Source organism: Barbus barbus (assembly GCF_936440315.1).
Source record: "Barbus barbus genome assembly, chromosome: 44".
Taxonomy (NCBI): Eukaryota; Metazoa; Chordata; class Actinopteri; order Cypriniformes; family Cyprinidae; genus Barbus; species Barbus barbus.
The window spans coordinates 2,427,357-2,444,077 of NC_136722.1; the positions used below are offsets into that span (position 1 = coordinate 2,427,357).

Sequence of the window (16,721 nt, forward strand, 5' to 3'; positions counted from 1 at the left end):
GAACATTTTAATCAGAAAGACTGAAATTGTATTTTCTTGTAAAACATACTCTATAAAATAACTATAAATAATATTTTTACAGCATATGCATTCCAGTTCATGTTCTTATTTAAATATACTGTTTAATAATGCCCACTGGAGTCCACATTTTTATAGGTTTTTGAAATAATTATCTTATGCTAATTAAGGCTGCATTTATTTGATGAATAATACAGTAAAAACAAATATAGTGAAACATTATTTCAATCTAAAATAACTTATGTGAATACATTTTGAAATGTAATTTATTCCAGTGATCAAAGCACTGTGATTTACAGCATAATTACTCCAGTCACAGTGTCACATGATCCTTTAGAAATCAATCAATCAATCAATCAATCAATCAATCAATCAATCAATCAATCAATCAATCAATCAATCATTCAATCAATCAATCAATCATTCAATCAATCAATCAATCAATCATTCAATCAATCAATCAAGCAATCCAAAAAAAAAATAAGGGTGGGGGGGGGGGGGGGTGTCAATAAATAAAACAACAAAACAAATTATAAGAATTTACATTTTTAAAATTGAAGTCAAACGTTTAATTCAAATTTAAGTAAAATCTTCTTCAAATTCCCCAAAAAGTCAGCTGCGAAGAGTTTTGAACAACATGAGGGTCAGCAAATAAAGACAGATTTGCCATTTTTAGGTCAACTATCCTTTTAAAGGGATATAAAAGCTCCCTTAAATAAAGAATGACCAATATATTGGGATCATAATTAATAAAACATGAGTCACATGAACATACTACAGTATCTCTGGGCTATCGTGATTAAACAGGAGATTCAGCACCATGGACAGAGGCAACACAATTCAGCACCATGGACAGTTCACAGGCACATAGGCCAAAGAAAACATCTCTGCCTAATACAGATGAAATGAGGCGAGGAGGAGAGACAATGAGGAAAAAAAAAAAACACATAAGAGCAAAACAGGCTTAGAAAGACAAACACCACATTTGTTCCCCTGCCACAGTCTTTTCATTTCTCCTTTTGTGCGCTGAAGCAGAGGTTAGATAAACACAGGGATGTGTAGAAAGAAATGCATTGTATTAAGAGGCGAGCAGTTCCCTGAAGGGGATTGTATTCATTCCGTCTGCTTGCTCAGCTCTCAGCACAGCATTGTTTTTTTTATGAAACATTCTGCTTTTATTGGCATTTTACAGGCAATACTGCCACAGGTGTTTGACTGCATTATAGCGAAACACTAGAGGAAGTGCTCAGGAAACTCAATCTGAGCCGCCGTTGAAACCAAAGAGCGAAATCAGAAACACAATCGATAACAGGGAGTTTAGCCACTGCTGATTGACTGGGTGGACTATGAGAATCGGCATTCATGCTTAGTGTTGTTCAGCTACAATAAACAGGAACGTAGAAAGGAATAATAATACCTAACATTGAACTTATTTTATTCCTCACATCTCTTTCAAAACCCGTATCCATTTCAAAACTTAAATACTCTCCAATTATTGTAATTTCATATAAATGAGCGACCGGCACACTCTTCAAAATGTCTTCTTTTGAGTTCAAGTCAAAGCTTCAAATATGTCACACTTATGCAGTTTAACAGCAGTAACTGAGAGCTCAGTAAACACTAAACATTACTGTTCACAGATCTGTGATCTGCATTCAATACAACATTTGTTGCTGGATCGAGGAAGCTATTTTTGGGAAATGGCGTCAACCCAACATAACGGGTAAATATCTCTCCTTTATCTTGGGAGGAGACGTGATGTGGTTTGAAAAGCTGCAATGAGGACGCTAGTTTCTTAACGGTGTGGTAAAATACAGGAGGAAATGTGGAGATTTTGTGTTTCTTCTTTCAAATACTGTGATCAAAAGGTGGGGAAAAAGGATCAAAAATGTGCAGAAAAAAGGCTGTAGAAAGAACTCACTTTGATATTGGGACTATTATCAGTTATTATTGAAATATGAGATTCATTTATTAATTCAATGGCATCTACTTGATCCGAAATGCAGTAAAAACAGCAATATTATTTATTATTTCAATATTATATATTGAAATAATATATTCAGTATTATATATTATATTACTTAAATAAAAAAACACTTGAATATATATTAAAATGTAATTTATTTCTGTGATGCAAAGCTGTATTTTCAGCATCATTACTCCAGTCTTCAGTGTCACATGATCTTCAGAAATCTTTCTAATATACTGATTTATCATTATTATTACATCACTATCAATTGTGCTGCTTAAACGTTTTGTGGAAACCTTAAAACAAACAAACAAATAAATAAATACATAAAAAAAAGCACTGACCCAAAATGTCTGAACAGTAGTGGTTTTATATTGATAGTGAATAACACTGAGATTGTTTCATCTATCACTCGTTCTTATTTTTGACACAAAATACATTGCAATGCAAAAAACGTGCTGATTCTCTGGCCACACATTTATTGCTGGCTGTTCAGCGAGTATAAAGATCCTGTGGACCATAAGTCACATTAGCAGTCAGATTTCATCTCTATAGCATGAGAAGAGCAGAGAGGTTTTGACACGGAGTACTTCAGCAGTAGTTAGTGGAGATTGATTGTTCAGCATTGAGGAGGTAAATCACATCAATACTGTATTTCAAACACAAGTGGATGGAAGTCATGGCCGTAGACACAGTCAACATCCTCACCGAGGCGTCGCATGCGCTGTGACAGGCTTGCTTTGGCAACCATACAGCAACATACACAAACACATGTGTTATAGCGCACTAAAAGAACTGTTCACATCCGAGATACATATGTGATCTGGATCAAAGACAAAGTGGCTTTGAAGGTGTGTGTTTGTATTGTAAATGTGAATCTGTGCATTTGGAGGGAGGTTCAGACGGCGACAGAAAACTAAATGCACAATCCCATAGGGAGGAAAACATATTTGCTGCAAGTCATCGAACAGAGAAAGATAAAATGACATTACATTGGAATTTTTCCAAAACATCTAAAATGAATGCAACGCCCTATATGGGGTGAAAGCATGGGTTATACCCACAGAAAAGTACAGAACACTTCTGTCTTTTTTTAGGATTTTATGTAAGAACTGAGCTAAAGGGGAAATGAACACAAAGAAGTATACGTCGAGTTTATACAATAATCCACAAGTAATCCACACCACTCCAGTCCATCAGTCATTGCCTTGTGAAGTGAAAAGCTGCGAGTTTGTAAGAAATAAATCCATCAAGATGTTTTTAACTTAATACCATTGCTTCTTGCTTCTGGTCTGAATCAGGTGAGAAATCTGCACAGATCAAACACTGTTTACAAGTGAAAACAGACCAAAACAGCTCTAAAAAAAATATGTTGGTGGACTTTGTTGTGAGAGACAACAGGTGATGGACTTTTTCACTGGTGGAAGCGTTACTATGGGTTAAGGACTCGTATTTTGGCCAGATGCAACAGTTTGAAGTTAAAACATCTTAATGATGGATTTGTTTCTTACAAACATGCAGCTTTTGGCTTCACAAGTCATTAACTGATGGACTGGAGTGGTGTGGATTATTGTGATGTTTTTATCAGCTGTTTGGACTCTCATTCTGACGGCACCCATTCACTGCAGAGCATCCATTGGAGAGCAAGTGATGCAATGCTACATTTCTCCAAATCTGTTGAAGAAACAAACTCATCTTGGATAGTTGAGGGTGAGTACATTTTCAGCAAATTGACATTTTTGGCTGAACTATTTCTTCTACCACTTGTGGCCAAGAATAAAATCACATTGTGAGTGACAACAAGAAATCAACAAAACCCTTGGCCATATCTTTGTCCACTCATTTGTTTCACTTTTCCTTCACTCCCATCATGAGCCTGATCCGGTCTGGAACTCATCTCCGAATCATCCAGGTCTGCTCACCATGTTCAAAATGAAGACCAACATAAATGATCTGTCATGTCAAATGCATTAATGAGCAGAAAGCGACAGCCTGATTGTTGACTCTGGCTCTCAAGAGAATTTAGCAGTCATATTTTAAGTCTCTCTTCAGGACAGATCTCTCACAGCTGGACAGCACTGATGAAATCACAGCACAAATATGTTGAGAAACGATAGATAAATACTTGTCTTGCATACTAACAAGAATGGAATTGTGATGTTTCGATTGTTTTATTTGTACATATATTTTAAAAGGAACACTCCAATTTTTTTGAAAATAGGCTCATTTTACAACTCCCCTAGAGTTAAACAGTTTTCCTGCTTCCACAAATGGGATGCAATGCATTGCAGACTAGAAAACCAGGAAATAGCTGTCTGAGGCATTACCAAGATGGCTGCCAAATACACAGAATTGCTGTAATTGTGCATATGCATTTTTACGCCTTGCAAACTTAAACATTTGGTTGAATAAAATTATCAGTCATAATCTGTTATGTTTTACTCGTACTGTAGAAGAATTTCAGTAAAAGTGTTTATGCAAGCTTCAAGACAGGTCACAATAATTATAACATTATTTCCAGCTATTGTTGCAAAGTTTGTTTGTAAAGACATTACCTAATAAAAAAAAGTGAAACAAATGTTCAATAATGCACAAAAACACAAAACTGAACTGCCATTCAAAGGTTTGGGGTTTTTAAAATGTTTTAGAAATAAGTCTCTTATTCTCACCTAGACTCCTTATATTTGATGAAAATAATTGTTTTCTATGTGAATATGTGTTAAAATATAATTTATTTCTGTGATCTGCAGCTGTATTTTCAGCATTACTGCAGTCTTCAGTGTCACATGATCTTCAGAAATCATTCTAATATACTGATTTACTGCTCAAGAAACATTTCTGATTATTATCAATGTTGAAAACAGTTGTGCCGGTGAATATTTTTGTGGAAACAATGATGCATCAGGACTCTTTAATGAATATAAAGTTCAAAAGAACAGCATTTATAAAAAAAAAAAAAAAAAAAAAAAATCTATAAAATAATAATAATTATATTAATAAAAAGTATTTTTTTTATACATTTCTTTCCCTTAAATAAATAAATATATAGTTACTGAACCAGAACTCTTGAATGATGCAAATTACAAAAATAAATGTAAACATTAACCTCATTAAACATATTGAAATTATGTTTTAAACGCAAAAAAAAAAAAATTCTCTCTCTCTCTATAGTGTTGGGGCCAGTAGAAATTTGAACTATGTTGGAATCACAGCAGAAAATATACTCATAATTCCGCTTTGGTGTCTACAGATATCATTAATACTGCAATAAAATACAATACAATAAAACTTCCTCTAATAAAGAGACATTAGCCTGAACATCTAATGTAAGCCTGATTTGTTGTTATGGTCTTATAGGACAAACCATTTAAGATGATAGAAGTATGGCATCTATAAAAAGAACAAAGACATTGAGAAAGAACAGCAAACCGCGAGTGTCAGAAAAGGACATCTGAGCAGGAGTGGATGGGCAGCAGTGACTCACGGATTGGAGGAGATCCACACTCCTAGAGAAGAGCAGAAGACATAAGCGTGCTCCAGTCTGGGCTGTGGGAGTGTGCGGAGGGCGGGACGCATGCTGGCGGTGTCACGACACACAGTGGGACGTTATGAGTACAGTATGTGTGTGTAACAGAGAGAGGCGTGGGTCTGTGTGCTGTGATGTGTGTGAGTCAACAGAGCGCTGGATGACTGCTGCGCTGCTGAGAGTGTCACCGGCAGAGGCACCTCCTCAAACACTACAACACACCACCGACACTCACCGTGACTCCACAAAACCACTCCACACAAGAACGCAAGCGCATCTGTGAACGCCTGCCACACTCGCTGTACATGCAGGGAGCTACAAACGTCTGAGGCCAATAGTGCGAATTATGGAAGCCCATTTCTGACACAGAATTAAAAAAAGGTAACTGCTTCTGCTTTTCTCACAATGCACAGAGAAAAAATCTGAATTTATCTCTTGAAATCTACCAAAATCTGAAGAGTACCTGCCCCAAAGGGCTACAAGGGATTTCGAAATTTTGCGAGCCCTGAAACTGACATCAAACTATTTATATGCAAAAGAAAAAAAAAAAAAAAAAATCACGAAAGATCTGCATTTATATCTCGCCAATCTAAATTGATACCACGCAATTAATAAGTGAAAAAAATCATAAAAAATGTCATAATTGTGAGAAAAAGTGCAGATTAATGTAAAATGTGGACATTATCAATTAGACAGCTTAAAACAAAAACATGAATAAATAGTTCCTCACAAAACTCAAGAACAAATCTACATATAATAACAAATAACATCAGTAGGAGAGCAACAACAACAATTATTATAACTGTATTTTTTTTTAAATATAATAAATCTAAATATTTTTGCTACTGTTGCAATTATTTAACCACAGCAGCAATAAATAATAATAATAATAACAATAATAATGACCAATTATTCTTATTTCTTTATCGTTGTTATCAAATTATCATATAGGTTATCAGACACTGTAAAATTAAAGATAATCTGCAACGGCAATTACAGTGCAATATTAGCCGGTCTTCATTAATAAATTCACAAGGAATACTGCATCAGAAATAGTTCCTATATTTTTATTTTAAATCCTACAATTCTGTTAATTTACAGGTTTAAAAAAACTGGTCTAACGTTTGGACCCCGCATGCATTCTTGAGACACTGTGGCAGTATGCCTGCCAAAAACCTGAAGCAGTATTATGTCAACACGTTTAACTAACTTTAAGTAACTTGCTCAACAAGCTCTTCTTCAAACAGGGAATGCAGAAAAGCTGGAAATCAAGCTTGCGTTGCTAAAAGCATCTACATTCACGCACTCGCATAGATTGTGTTTTGGGCCTTGAATCTCAAAATTGAGTGAAAGCTGCTCTTCTGAGCCTGACTCTCTAACTCTCATTGAAGATGGTGTTTTAAATCCCCAGGAAGTTTAACTTCATTGATTCCCATGCTGAGAGTGTCAGGGTGACAGGAGCTCTTAATGCAGACAGCATGATGGACTGATCTCTAAGGCTGTACTTTGATTCGGTTTCAAAGGACAGCTCAATGCCTTTGGTACGAGACAAGAGACGAATTATCCCTGTGCCTCATATTCTTCTCCAACCTTTGTTTGTGCTGCTCCTCATAAAATATCTGTGTTTTCTTATTTCAAGAATTAAAAGAAAAAAAAAAGTTTTTTGAAGGATTAAGCCACAAATATTCATACAAATACAAAGAATCTTTAAAAATAGCCATAATTCACTCAAACTTGTATTCTACCCAAGGTCTAATACTAACATGTTGCCACACCAGCCGATGATAATAATAAAATAATTCATATTTTTATATTAGTTTTTTCATTGCTTCCAAATGTTAAAACCACAGAGCTTTTATTTTGCGGAAGATTTTCTCTTTTATTGGCAACCGTTCTCATTATAAATGTGTTGATGTTTTGGCGCGTTCATGCTGCGTTTTCAAATGCATGTTATAAGCGTCATCATGAGTGGCTCGCATAATAACACAATACACATCAGGTCACATGTTTATATAATTGCAATGTCTTTGCAATTTGATAATCAAGCTAACCATATCAGGTTCTCGGGCAATGTTAGAATTAATATAAACAATTACCAGCCAACTGGCGAGAAACGCCGTTTTAAATACTCACCAATGCAGATTTTCATTCACATTTGACACTTGGCGTGTGTTCATTTCAGGCCCCTGGTAATAACTTAGAAGAAAAACTAAATCTGAAGAAATATCAAAATCATAAGAATCATGTCCTCCATGGAGCTGCCCTGAATTGGAGTGGAATTATGGGAACAAAGTGCAGGCCAGCGAGGCATCAGCGGTCATTAGTGGTGCGCAGGACATGCCAGCACACAGGTGGGAGCCGAGCAGGTGTTCATATATATGCATCTGGAGCTGCGACAGACAGAAGATGACTTCCTCCTTCCCTCAGGAGGATACAGTGAATTATACAGGAACAGGAAGACAAGACGAAGCCCACTGCTCCTTCACCAGCAGAGAAAATGAACTTTGATGAAGACGGCTGTTCTTTTAGCAGCTTTGAAATGAAACGGCATGATAATCCATAGGCCTGTGATGGATTGAATAGGAACCTGTCCAGCGCACCAGATTCCAGTTTCTCTCATCATACTATGCAAATAGTTTCGCCTGCGAGCAGCTTCCGGTCTACACATCTGATGCATGTCAAATTATAAAGCTGGAGATTTCTTATTTGGAAATAAATGAATGGCTGGTGTTTTAACTGGAGTCCAGCCATAAATCCATCCATTCATTTATTTTTCAGAATAAGTTGTTGTTGTTTTTTTTAATAAATTAATACTGTCAATCAGTAAATAAGCAATACATTTGACAGCAAATACATTTTAAATAAATGCTGTTAAGCAGAACAATGTTTTCAACATGGATGATAATCAGAAAAGTTTCTTGAGAAGCAAATCATATCAGAATGATTTCTGAAGATCATGTGACACTGAAGACTGGAGTAATGATGCTGAAAATACAGCTTTGATCACAGAAATAAATTATATTTTACAATATATTCACATAGAAAACAGTTATTTATTTTTGCTTGCTTATTATATAAACTAAATAAGAGTCACAATATTACTGTTTTTACTATATTTTTTATCAAACAAATGCAGCCTTGCTGAGCCTTTTCATTTCATTAAAATCTTACCCACTTTTCTTACCATGTTTCCCAAGGGGAAGAAGGGAACCATGCACAAAATGTTGTTCTGGGTTGTCAGCCATCTCTTCTGATTTCTCAACAAACTCTACAGAATCCACAGGTCACATCATCTATTTTGGACCAGTACCTGTCTTTGGATGAGGGCCAAACTGTCCCGGGCCCTGTTCAGCAGCTCCTCCACAACTTTCGGATCTTCCACTGTCCGGTTCTCCCTGAAGGCATCTCGTACCCGCCGCAGAGCGTACGTCCTACAGAAACGAGAGATCAAAACAACTCGATGTTTTGGATTTGCTTGCTCTTGCAAAAGTCACTGCCAAAATTTTGGGAGCCAAACGGGCCAAAAAAGTCACTCAAGTTTTTTTTTAATTCAGCTATTGTTGAAAATAACACACAAAAAAGTGATTCTGCATAATTTGCCATTTAACTGCAAAGTAATCACAAAAAGTTTAGAATTGCTTACAGTTATTGCCATGTTAGTCTGATACAGAAACACACATGAATGAGAAAATAATGCACGGAACAAGCTTGATGTTAAAAAGGGTTATTAAGTGGAATAAGACGTGAAATAAACTCAATGTGGTGCTCATTCCCTGATTGTTGTAATAACATACACTGTAAACATAAATAAATACATTTAAAAAAATCTGTAAGGTTTATGGTAAAATGGCTGCTGGGCTGTGGTTGACAGTACTTTATATGGTAAAAAAAATATAGGATCAACATTTTTGGTTTTATAGACTTAAATTCACCAAAAAAAAATATTAAATTAACTGATGTTAACATAACCTATTCAATAACTAATATCTGTTTTCTACCATCGAAATACACTTAAATGCAAAAACAGATGGTGATGAGAAAGTCACATGATCACAAACAGCTTTTCCACAAGCTGAGGACGGAAATATTTATATAGAGGGTGCACATTCAGTGTCTAACACAAATACTAAACAACATTATCTTAAGACACATGATGAGTGAAATAATGCAAACATTAATGTAACAACATCAGATGCAAGATAAAACCCTAATGAACACAACTGATAAGAAAAATTAAAAAACTAAGAAGAAACATTAAATGTGAAATGGGAATTCTGGGAATATCTATTTACAGTTTTTCAGTGTAAATTATACAATGACTTGTTCTTTTTCACTTCCAAAAGACTACAGAATTAAAAAAAAAAAAAAATGAACAAAAATTCTAACAGTATTAATTGTAATCACATTTATCCACCGTTTATAGTATGGAAACTTATTGTTAACCAATTAACAGGTTTTTACTGCACCATTTTTACAGTCTTTTACTGTTAAAATCACAATCATTTTTACAGTGTATGTAACCCCTAAGACACAAAAAATGTTTCTGCCATGCATGACTATTGTACGTATGTCATAAATAGGCCTAATATGCAGATTTTGCACAAAATGCTGGAAGTTACACTGGAAGTAACATTTTGCATTTTTGACATATTAGGCACAGAAATAAGAATGAAATATTATTTGCAATTAGTTCAAAATGATTACTTCCCAACTAGAATTAGACCTAGCATTTCCTTTTTGCCTTTATATTTTATCAAAAAAAGTGAAACGTGAAATTTTGCAGAGCAGAAATACATCTAGCTGTTTTAAACATCTCTTGCCATTTGGACATAAACAGATTTTATTCCAATAGTCTGAAGATCACAAGTCCCCTGCAAGGTTTACAAACCAAAGCACTAAAAGCAGGGGCTACATACAGAAGTCAGGTGTCTTTTCAGTCATGGCGTGGGTAGATTGCTGCCCCTCTGTTTATGTTGTATGTCAATAGGAAAACTCAAAGCACAATGGACACCTGACTGACAAGGATGCAGTGAGCCCATCACACCGCAGCAAGGAGACAAGGAAAGCTCTGACAGCACACTGGAAAGAGCGAAGACAAACTCAGTCACATTTCTTCTGGATGACAGAGTTCATTAGCACCAGCGCTGTGCGTGCCACATGCTAATAATGGAGCAGTCATTAGACAGCTAGTTACTAAGCTGTAAGGTAGCTTCGCACGTCTGCACTTCTAGGGTGTAAAAAAGCGAGAAGGAAGCATATCTCCAGGCTTTTCATCTCGAAATACGAGCAGTGTGGGGCGTACGGAGGCCCCAGTGCCACGCCAAGATCAAAGTCTCGCCCGAAACCCGAGGAACCACCTCCACCAAGACGAGGCAACTCTGCTCTGACAGCCAAATCCAAGCTTCCCACCATTTCATGGGACGAGGGGAGAGGAGGAGGGAACAAAGCCAGGGAGAAAGGCAGAGAGGTGAAAGAAAATCTGCAAATAATGAGAGAAACCCACAGAGAAAGAGACAGACAGAACGGGTGAGAGCACACTCATGCAAGAGCTGAGCGATCTTAGATCATACACTAAAAAAACAACAGATGACAGATGCAAAATTGTGTCTTGAGAAGGAAAAGGGGCAGTTGCTAGATAAAGAGTGCGTCATCTTTAGAAATACCACAGTGACAGACACTTCAAAGGAATCAAAATTGAGCAGCAGGCTTTGAAGCACTCGTCATGTGCTTTTCAACAGCTCACGTGTATTAAGTGTGACAAACCTGAGGTTAAAGCCATACACAACACAAATAATATACGCATGTACAAATAACAGAACATCGAAGTCATGCACTTTCTGGATGTAACACATTATTCTATATTCCATCTATTATTTGCTCACCTTATGGAACATGTTTACACTGATGGTTGCAACCAAGGTTTATTGAAAAAGCATGCCTTTATCTATATTTCGGCAAAACCTACACATGCATACATATATATACAATCCCCTCAGTTTCCAGCTGAAATTACACTATTGGCAGTAAAACACCAACATTATTTATATTTTCACACAAATTATAATTAAGAGGCAGATTAATATTGATTACTAAAGATTCCTTGCACAACACTTTTACCATAGAGCATGATTTATGAGTAATAGATTTTGATGTTTGCGTCACTTAACCAGCTCCATATGTATGGCTTTTCTGATGTAGTAAACTTGCTCGGTAGCGCACCCGGTACAGCACTGCACTTGCGACGTGAAGTGCTCAAGTACAAGTTTTGTGAAACATGAGTTATAATAAAAGATCAAAGACTTTAGCATTAACCATTTAGCACCAGACATTTAATTTCTGAACTGAACTCTAAATTCTAAACGTGATGTGGTTGTGATTGGCCAGATAGCTCAAGCGTGTGACAGAAATGTTATGCCCCTTACCACACTGGGAATATCAGCTTCTATGGCGTCGGCGACAATACTACAGCGAGAATAAAAGTTACGCCTTCTTTTAGTGCATATACATTTTGGGTGGTGTTATGTAAATCTTCGCACACAGTGGTGTTGTCAGTCCTTGTCTTGTGTTTCCCTTCCTCTCGTGTCCCTATTTGGCCATCCTCGTCCCTTTAATTAGTAGTTAATGTGTCCCCAGCCCTGCATGTGATTGCCCCACACCTGTTTCTGTTCTTCCTTGATAATTTCCCAGTGTTTATAATCCCTGTGTTTCCTAGCCCCTGTGTCCGGTCTAAACGTCATTGATGTTCGTCTCTCCCCAAGCTCCTCGTCTCCTTGTGTGTGTCTCTCCAATAAATGTGCTAGTTGGAACTCCTACGTCTCCTCGCTCCTTGTGTCCCGAGAGGGAACGTGACAGAAGACCGGACCGACAAAGTAAGCGGCGCTCCTTTTCCCCCGTTTTGTTTTCCGTTTTTTGTTTGCTCCTTTTTTCCCGCTCCTTCCATGGCGATGGAGTTCGCCGCCCGCCTCCGCGCCCTGATACTCCGCGAGCTTCCCTTCGTGGAGTACGCAGAGGAGTTCTGCGGGCTCGCGCAGAGTTCGGATCTGCACGACGCGGCCATCCTCCACCTGTTCCGGCTCGGAGCCTGTTACAACTACCCCATGGACCTCCCAGACACCACAGGATTGACCTGGAGGGTAGGAATATACCGGTGTCTGGGAGACTTCCGGGTCCGAGTCGGAGCTAGCCCGCCGTCGTCCGCGGCTCTCCCGAGCCCGCCGCCGCTCGCGCTTCCAGAGCGCCCCCGCGAACTCGCGCTTCCAGAGCGCCCTCCAGTGCCTGCTCCTCGCAGGTGGACTCCTGCGTCCCCGCTGGTCTCGCCCAGCTCTCCTGCGTCCCCGCTGGTCCCGCCCAGCTCTCCTGCGTCTCCGCTGGTCCCGTCCAGCTCAGCTCTTCCCGAGCGCCCCCAAGTGTCCGCGCTTCCAGAGCGCCCTCCAGTGCCGGCTCCACGCACGTGCCCTCCAGTGCCGGCTCCACGCACGTGCCCTCCAGTGCCGGCTCCACGCACGTGCCCTCCAGTGCCGGCTCCACGCACGTGCCCTCCAGTGCGGGCTCCACGCACGTGCCCTCCCGTGCCGGCTCCATCCAGCCCTCCTGAGTTCCCGCTGGTTCCTCCCAGCCGTCCTGAAGTCCCGCTGGTTCCGCCCAGCCGTCCTGAAGTCCCGCTGGTCCCGCCCAGCCGTCCTGAAGTCCCGCTGGTCCCGTCCAGCCCTCCTGAGTTCCCGCTGGTCCCGTCCAGCCCTCCTGAGTTCCCGCTGGTCCCGTCCAGCCCTCCTGAGTTCCCGCTGGTCCCGTCCAGCCCTCCTGAGTTCCCGCTGGTCCCGTCCAGCCCTCCTGAGTTCCCGCTGGTCCCGTCCAGCCCTCCTGAGTTCCCGCTGGTCCCGTCCAGCCCTCCTGAGTTCCCGCTGGTTCCGTCCAGCCCTCCTGAGTTCCCGCTGGTTCCGTCCAGCCCAGCTCGAGACAGAGTCCGCGCTGCAAGAGCGCCCGACAGAGTCCGCGCTGCAAGAGCGCCCGACAGAGTCCGCGCTGCAAGAGCGCCCGACAGAGTCCGCGCTGCAAGAGCGCCCGACAGAGTCCGCGCTGCAAGAGCGCCCGACAGAGTCCGCGCTGCAAGAGCGCCCGACAGAGTCCGCGCTGCAAGAGCGCCCGACAGAGCCCGCTCCTCTGTGGCTCCCAGGGGGGAGCTTCCCCAAGAAAATTTTGGGGGGGGGTAAGAGGGTCACAGCCTGTGTGGCCGGGCCAAGGGCCAAGGCCACAGAACCCCTTGGGCCCGAAAAAAATAGGCCGTGGCCTCCCGAGTCCCCTGACCCGCCCTGGCCTCCCGAGTCCCCTGACCCGGCCTGGCCTCCCGAGTCTCCAGATCCGCCCTGGCCTCCCGAGTCTCCAGATCCGCCCTGGCCTCCCGAGTCTCCAGATCCGCCCTGGCCTCCCGAGTCCCCTGACCCGCCATGGCCCCTGGAACGGGCACCGCCCTGGAGGCCTCCAGAGCGCCCACCCCCCCTCCCCATTGGATGGTGTTAGGCGTGAGGACACGCCTTCCGGAGGGGGGCGTAATGTCAGTCCTTGTCTTGTGTTTCCCTTCCTCTCGTGTCCCTATTTGGCCATCCTCGTCCCTTTAATTAGTAGTTAATGTGTCCCCAGCCCTGCATGTGATTGCCCCACACCTGTTTCTGTTCTTCCTTGATAATTTCCCAGTGTTTATAATCCCTGTGTTTCCTAGCCCCTGTGTCCGGTCTAAACGTCATTGATGTTCGTCTCTCCCCAAGCTCCTCGTCTCCTTGTGTGTGTCTCTCCAATAAATGTGCTAGTTGGAACTCCTACGTCTCCTCGCTCCTTGTGTCCCGAGAGGGAACGTGACAGGTGTAGTTTTGTGGGGCGTATTTGAATGAGACATTTCAGGAAGGCGTGGCAGAGTCTTAACTTTTAGAAAGAATATGTCTTTGGGTGTGAGATTTTAATCTCTGCGACTTTATGGATCTTGTATATCGTGGGATGAGAACCAGAAACCAGACATTTTTGGTGAAATGGAGATATATATATATTAAATGAAAGCTCTTAATGAGCTCTTTCTACAGGCAAAAGTACTATCATCCATGAGCGTACAAATTGTATTATAAACAATTGAAATCAGTACACAAAGTCAGATCAAACTCTGGTTTTGTTTTGGCTCTCCTGTAAAGTTGGTGAAATGTAACTTACTCCTTTCTGGTTCTCACCCCTCGATATGCACAAATAGCTTGTAACACTCCAAAGACAACGAGAATAGTTTTTATGGTTTTCTACTATAGCTTTAAAATTTCTGCATTCACACAACCCTTTCTATGAGTTTATGGGTTTCCTACTGGGTCCAATATACAGTGGGGAAAAAAAAAAAAACGCAACTTGATTTGATTTTTGATTTCAATACACAGTCTAATGTTAGCATTTTGCTAAGCTAACAGGTTGATACTCTAACATGCATAAAACATACAGATTTTGGGTAAAATTGTGCATTTTTATTAAGCTGAACATTTTTAATCAATACATTTCAGAAGTGAATTAAATATTTCAATATAAGACTTCTCTCAACTCTGCCACCTTGCATTCATATTATGAGTTTGATGCACTGCATGATGCCTTACAGTTTAGTCAAGTGACTGAATTGATTAGAGGCCATGAAAAATCTATCTTTTAACACTCTTGTATGCAAATCTTAGATTAACTTTACAATAGAATAGAGGGATCTGCATGTTTCTATATAAAGTATAGCCATTTTAGCTCATTAAATTCTTCAGTTTACATCAGAGAGCCAGTTAATAATAAACCACTCTCATCATCCCTTCGAGGCAACATCCGATAGATATTTTCAGTATTTTCAGCCATCTGGCGTTAAGGTCATCAACAAGACAAAGCATTTGTCAAAAGGAAAACAGAGCGATCTGTGGATCCGTGGTGAATACTGGTTGGGGCCATTGGACAATTAAGCAGTTGGTCTTTGTCACCAGCGTAGGAATGGCTGATTCATCGAGCGGCACGCATATTGAATCCTCAGAGACACTCATCCTCGAAACGCTTGTGTTTTTAAGTGAATGCGTCATGTTGTCAGATATGCTTAAGCTGACCTTAAACAAAAACATAACGTGGCGTCCGATTGAATGTAGCGGGTGGGAGCGTGATTAACACTTGGGCAGCTGAGAGAATTATATTCAGGGAGATGAACAGGAACTGTCGCTTAAGATCTTACGACAGCAGATTAGCAAACTCTTGTTCTGTAGGTGACAATTAGCGTAGCGTCACCCATGGGCAGTTAAACACACAATTAATTCACCTCACCAACACAAAACATGAGTAATAATAAGCATCTAAAAGAACATAAAACAGCTTGTTTCATGGTTCTGTGAAGTGGAACCAATTATAATAGCTTAATATTTAATGACACCTTCAGCTGTAAATACACAGGCCCTGTATTGTTAGCTAAAGATGCTTCCTGCCCCTGAAATGAATTTCACACGTACAGCTGAAAAATGATGAGTGTGTGGCCAAAAACATTTTAACAGAACTGTGGAAAAACAGAGAGAATAAGATGAGAAGAGAAGCAAGACAAGAACAGCCAGTGAGAGACAAGATGTGAAGAGAAAAGAAACAAACAAAAAAGTCAAGAGACCTAAAGAGACGAAGCAATTGGAGAAGGACTACACAAAGAGGAAACATGATGAGGAGCGAAAGAGAAACAGCCAAGAAGCGCAAGTGAGAGACAACATGTGAAGAGATGAAACGAAGAAACAAGAAATAATACAAGATGTAACAGTTTAGACAAGAAGAGAAGAGTGAAAGATCAATGAAAAGACATGAGACAAGAAGAGAGATGAAGAAACAAAATCAGAAGAGGAGAAGAGAGACCAGACAATGAGACGAGATGAGAAGAGACGAGTCTGAAGCGCTGCATGCAGGCTGTGACGTCAGAGCTTGTGGTGGAGATGAAGAGAGTTTCTCTCAGAGATCAAACCCACAGAGATGCTACTGAAGCATCAAAATTACGGCTGGAACTTACTGAGACTCGTGACAGCCCATTACCATCAGAAACGGGAGGATGCGCTTAACTTTCAGCAAACATATCACCTGCCCACATCCTGCGAAGATGCCAGCAAACACCATTCTGGAAAGAATATTTGGGTGGATCCAAAATGAAGGCTTAAGAATACGATCACGAAATGATTTGCTGGCACTTTATTT

General features: G+C 40.3%; 1 protein-coding gene across 1 annotated transcript in view; it reads right to left on the reverse strand.

The window, feature by feature from the left end:
- The window catches only part of LOC306863070 (LYR motif-containing protein 4A-like), a 49,786-nt gene that overhangs the window by 26,575 nt on the left and 6,490 nt on the right, over positions 1-16,721 (reverse strand). Inside the window, exon 2 of the mRNA XM_079406233.1 lies at positions 8,824-8,944. Coding sequence (XP_079262359.1) covers positions 8,824-8,944 — 121 coding nt within the window. The remainder of the gene's footprint in view (positions 1-8,823; positions 8,945-16,721) is intronic.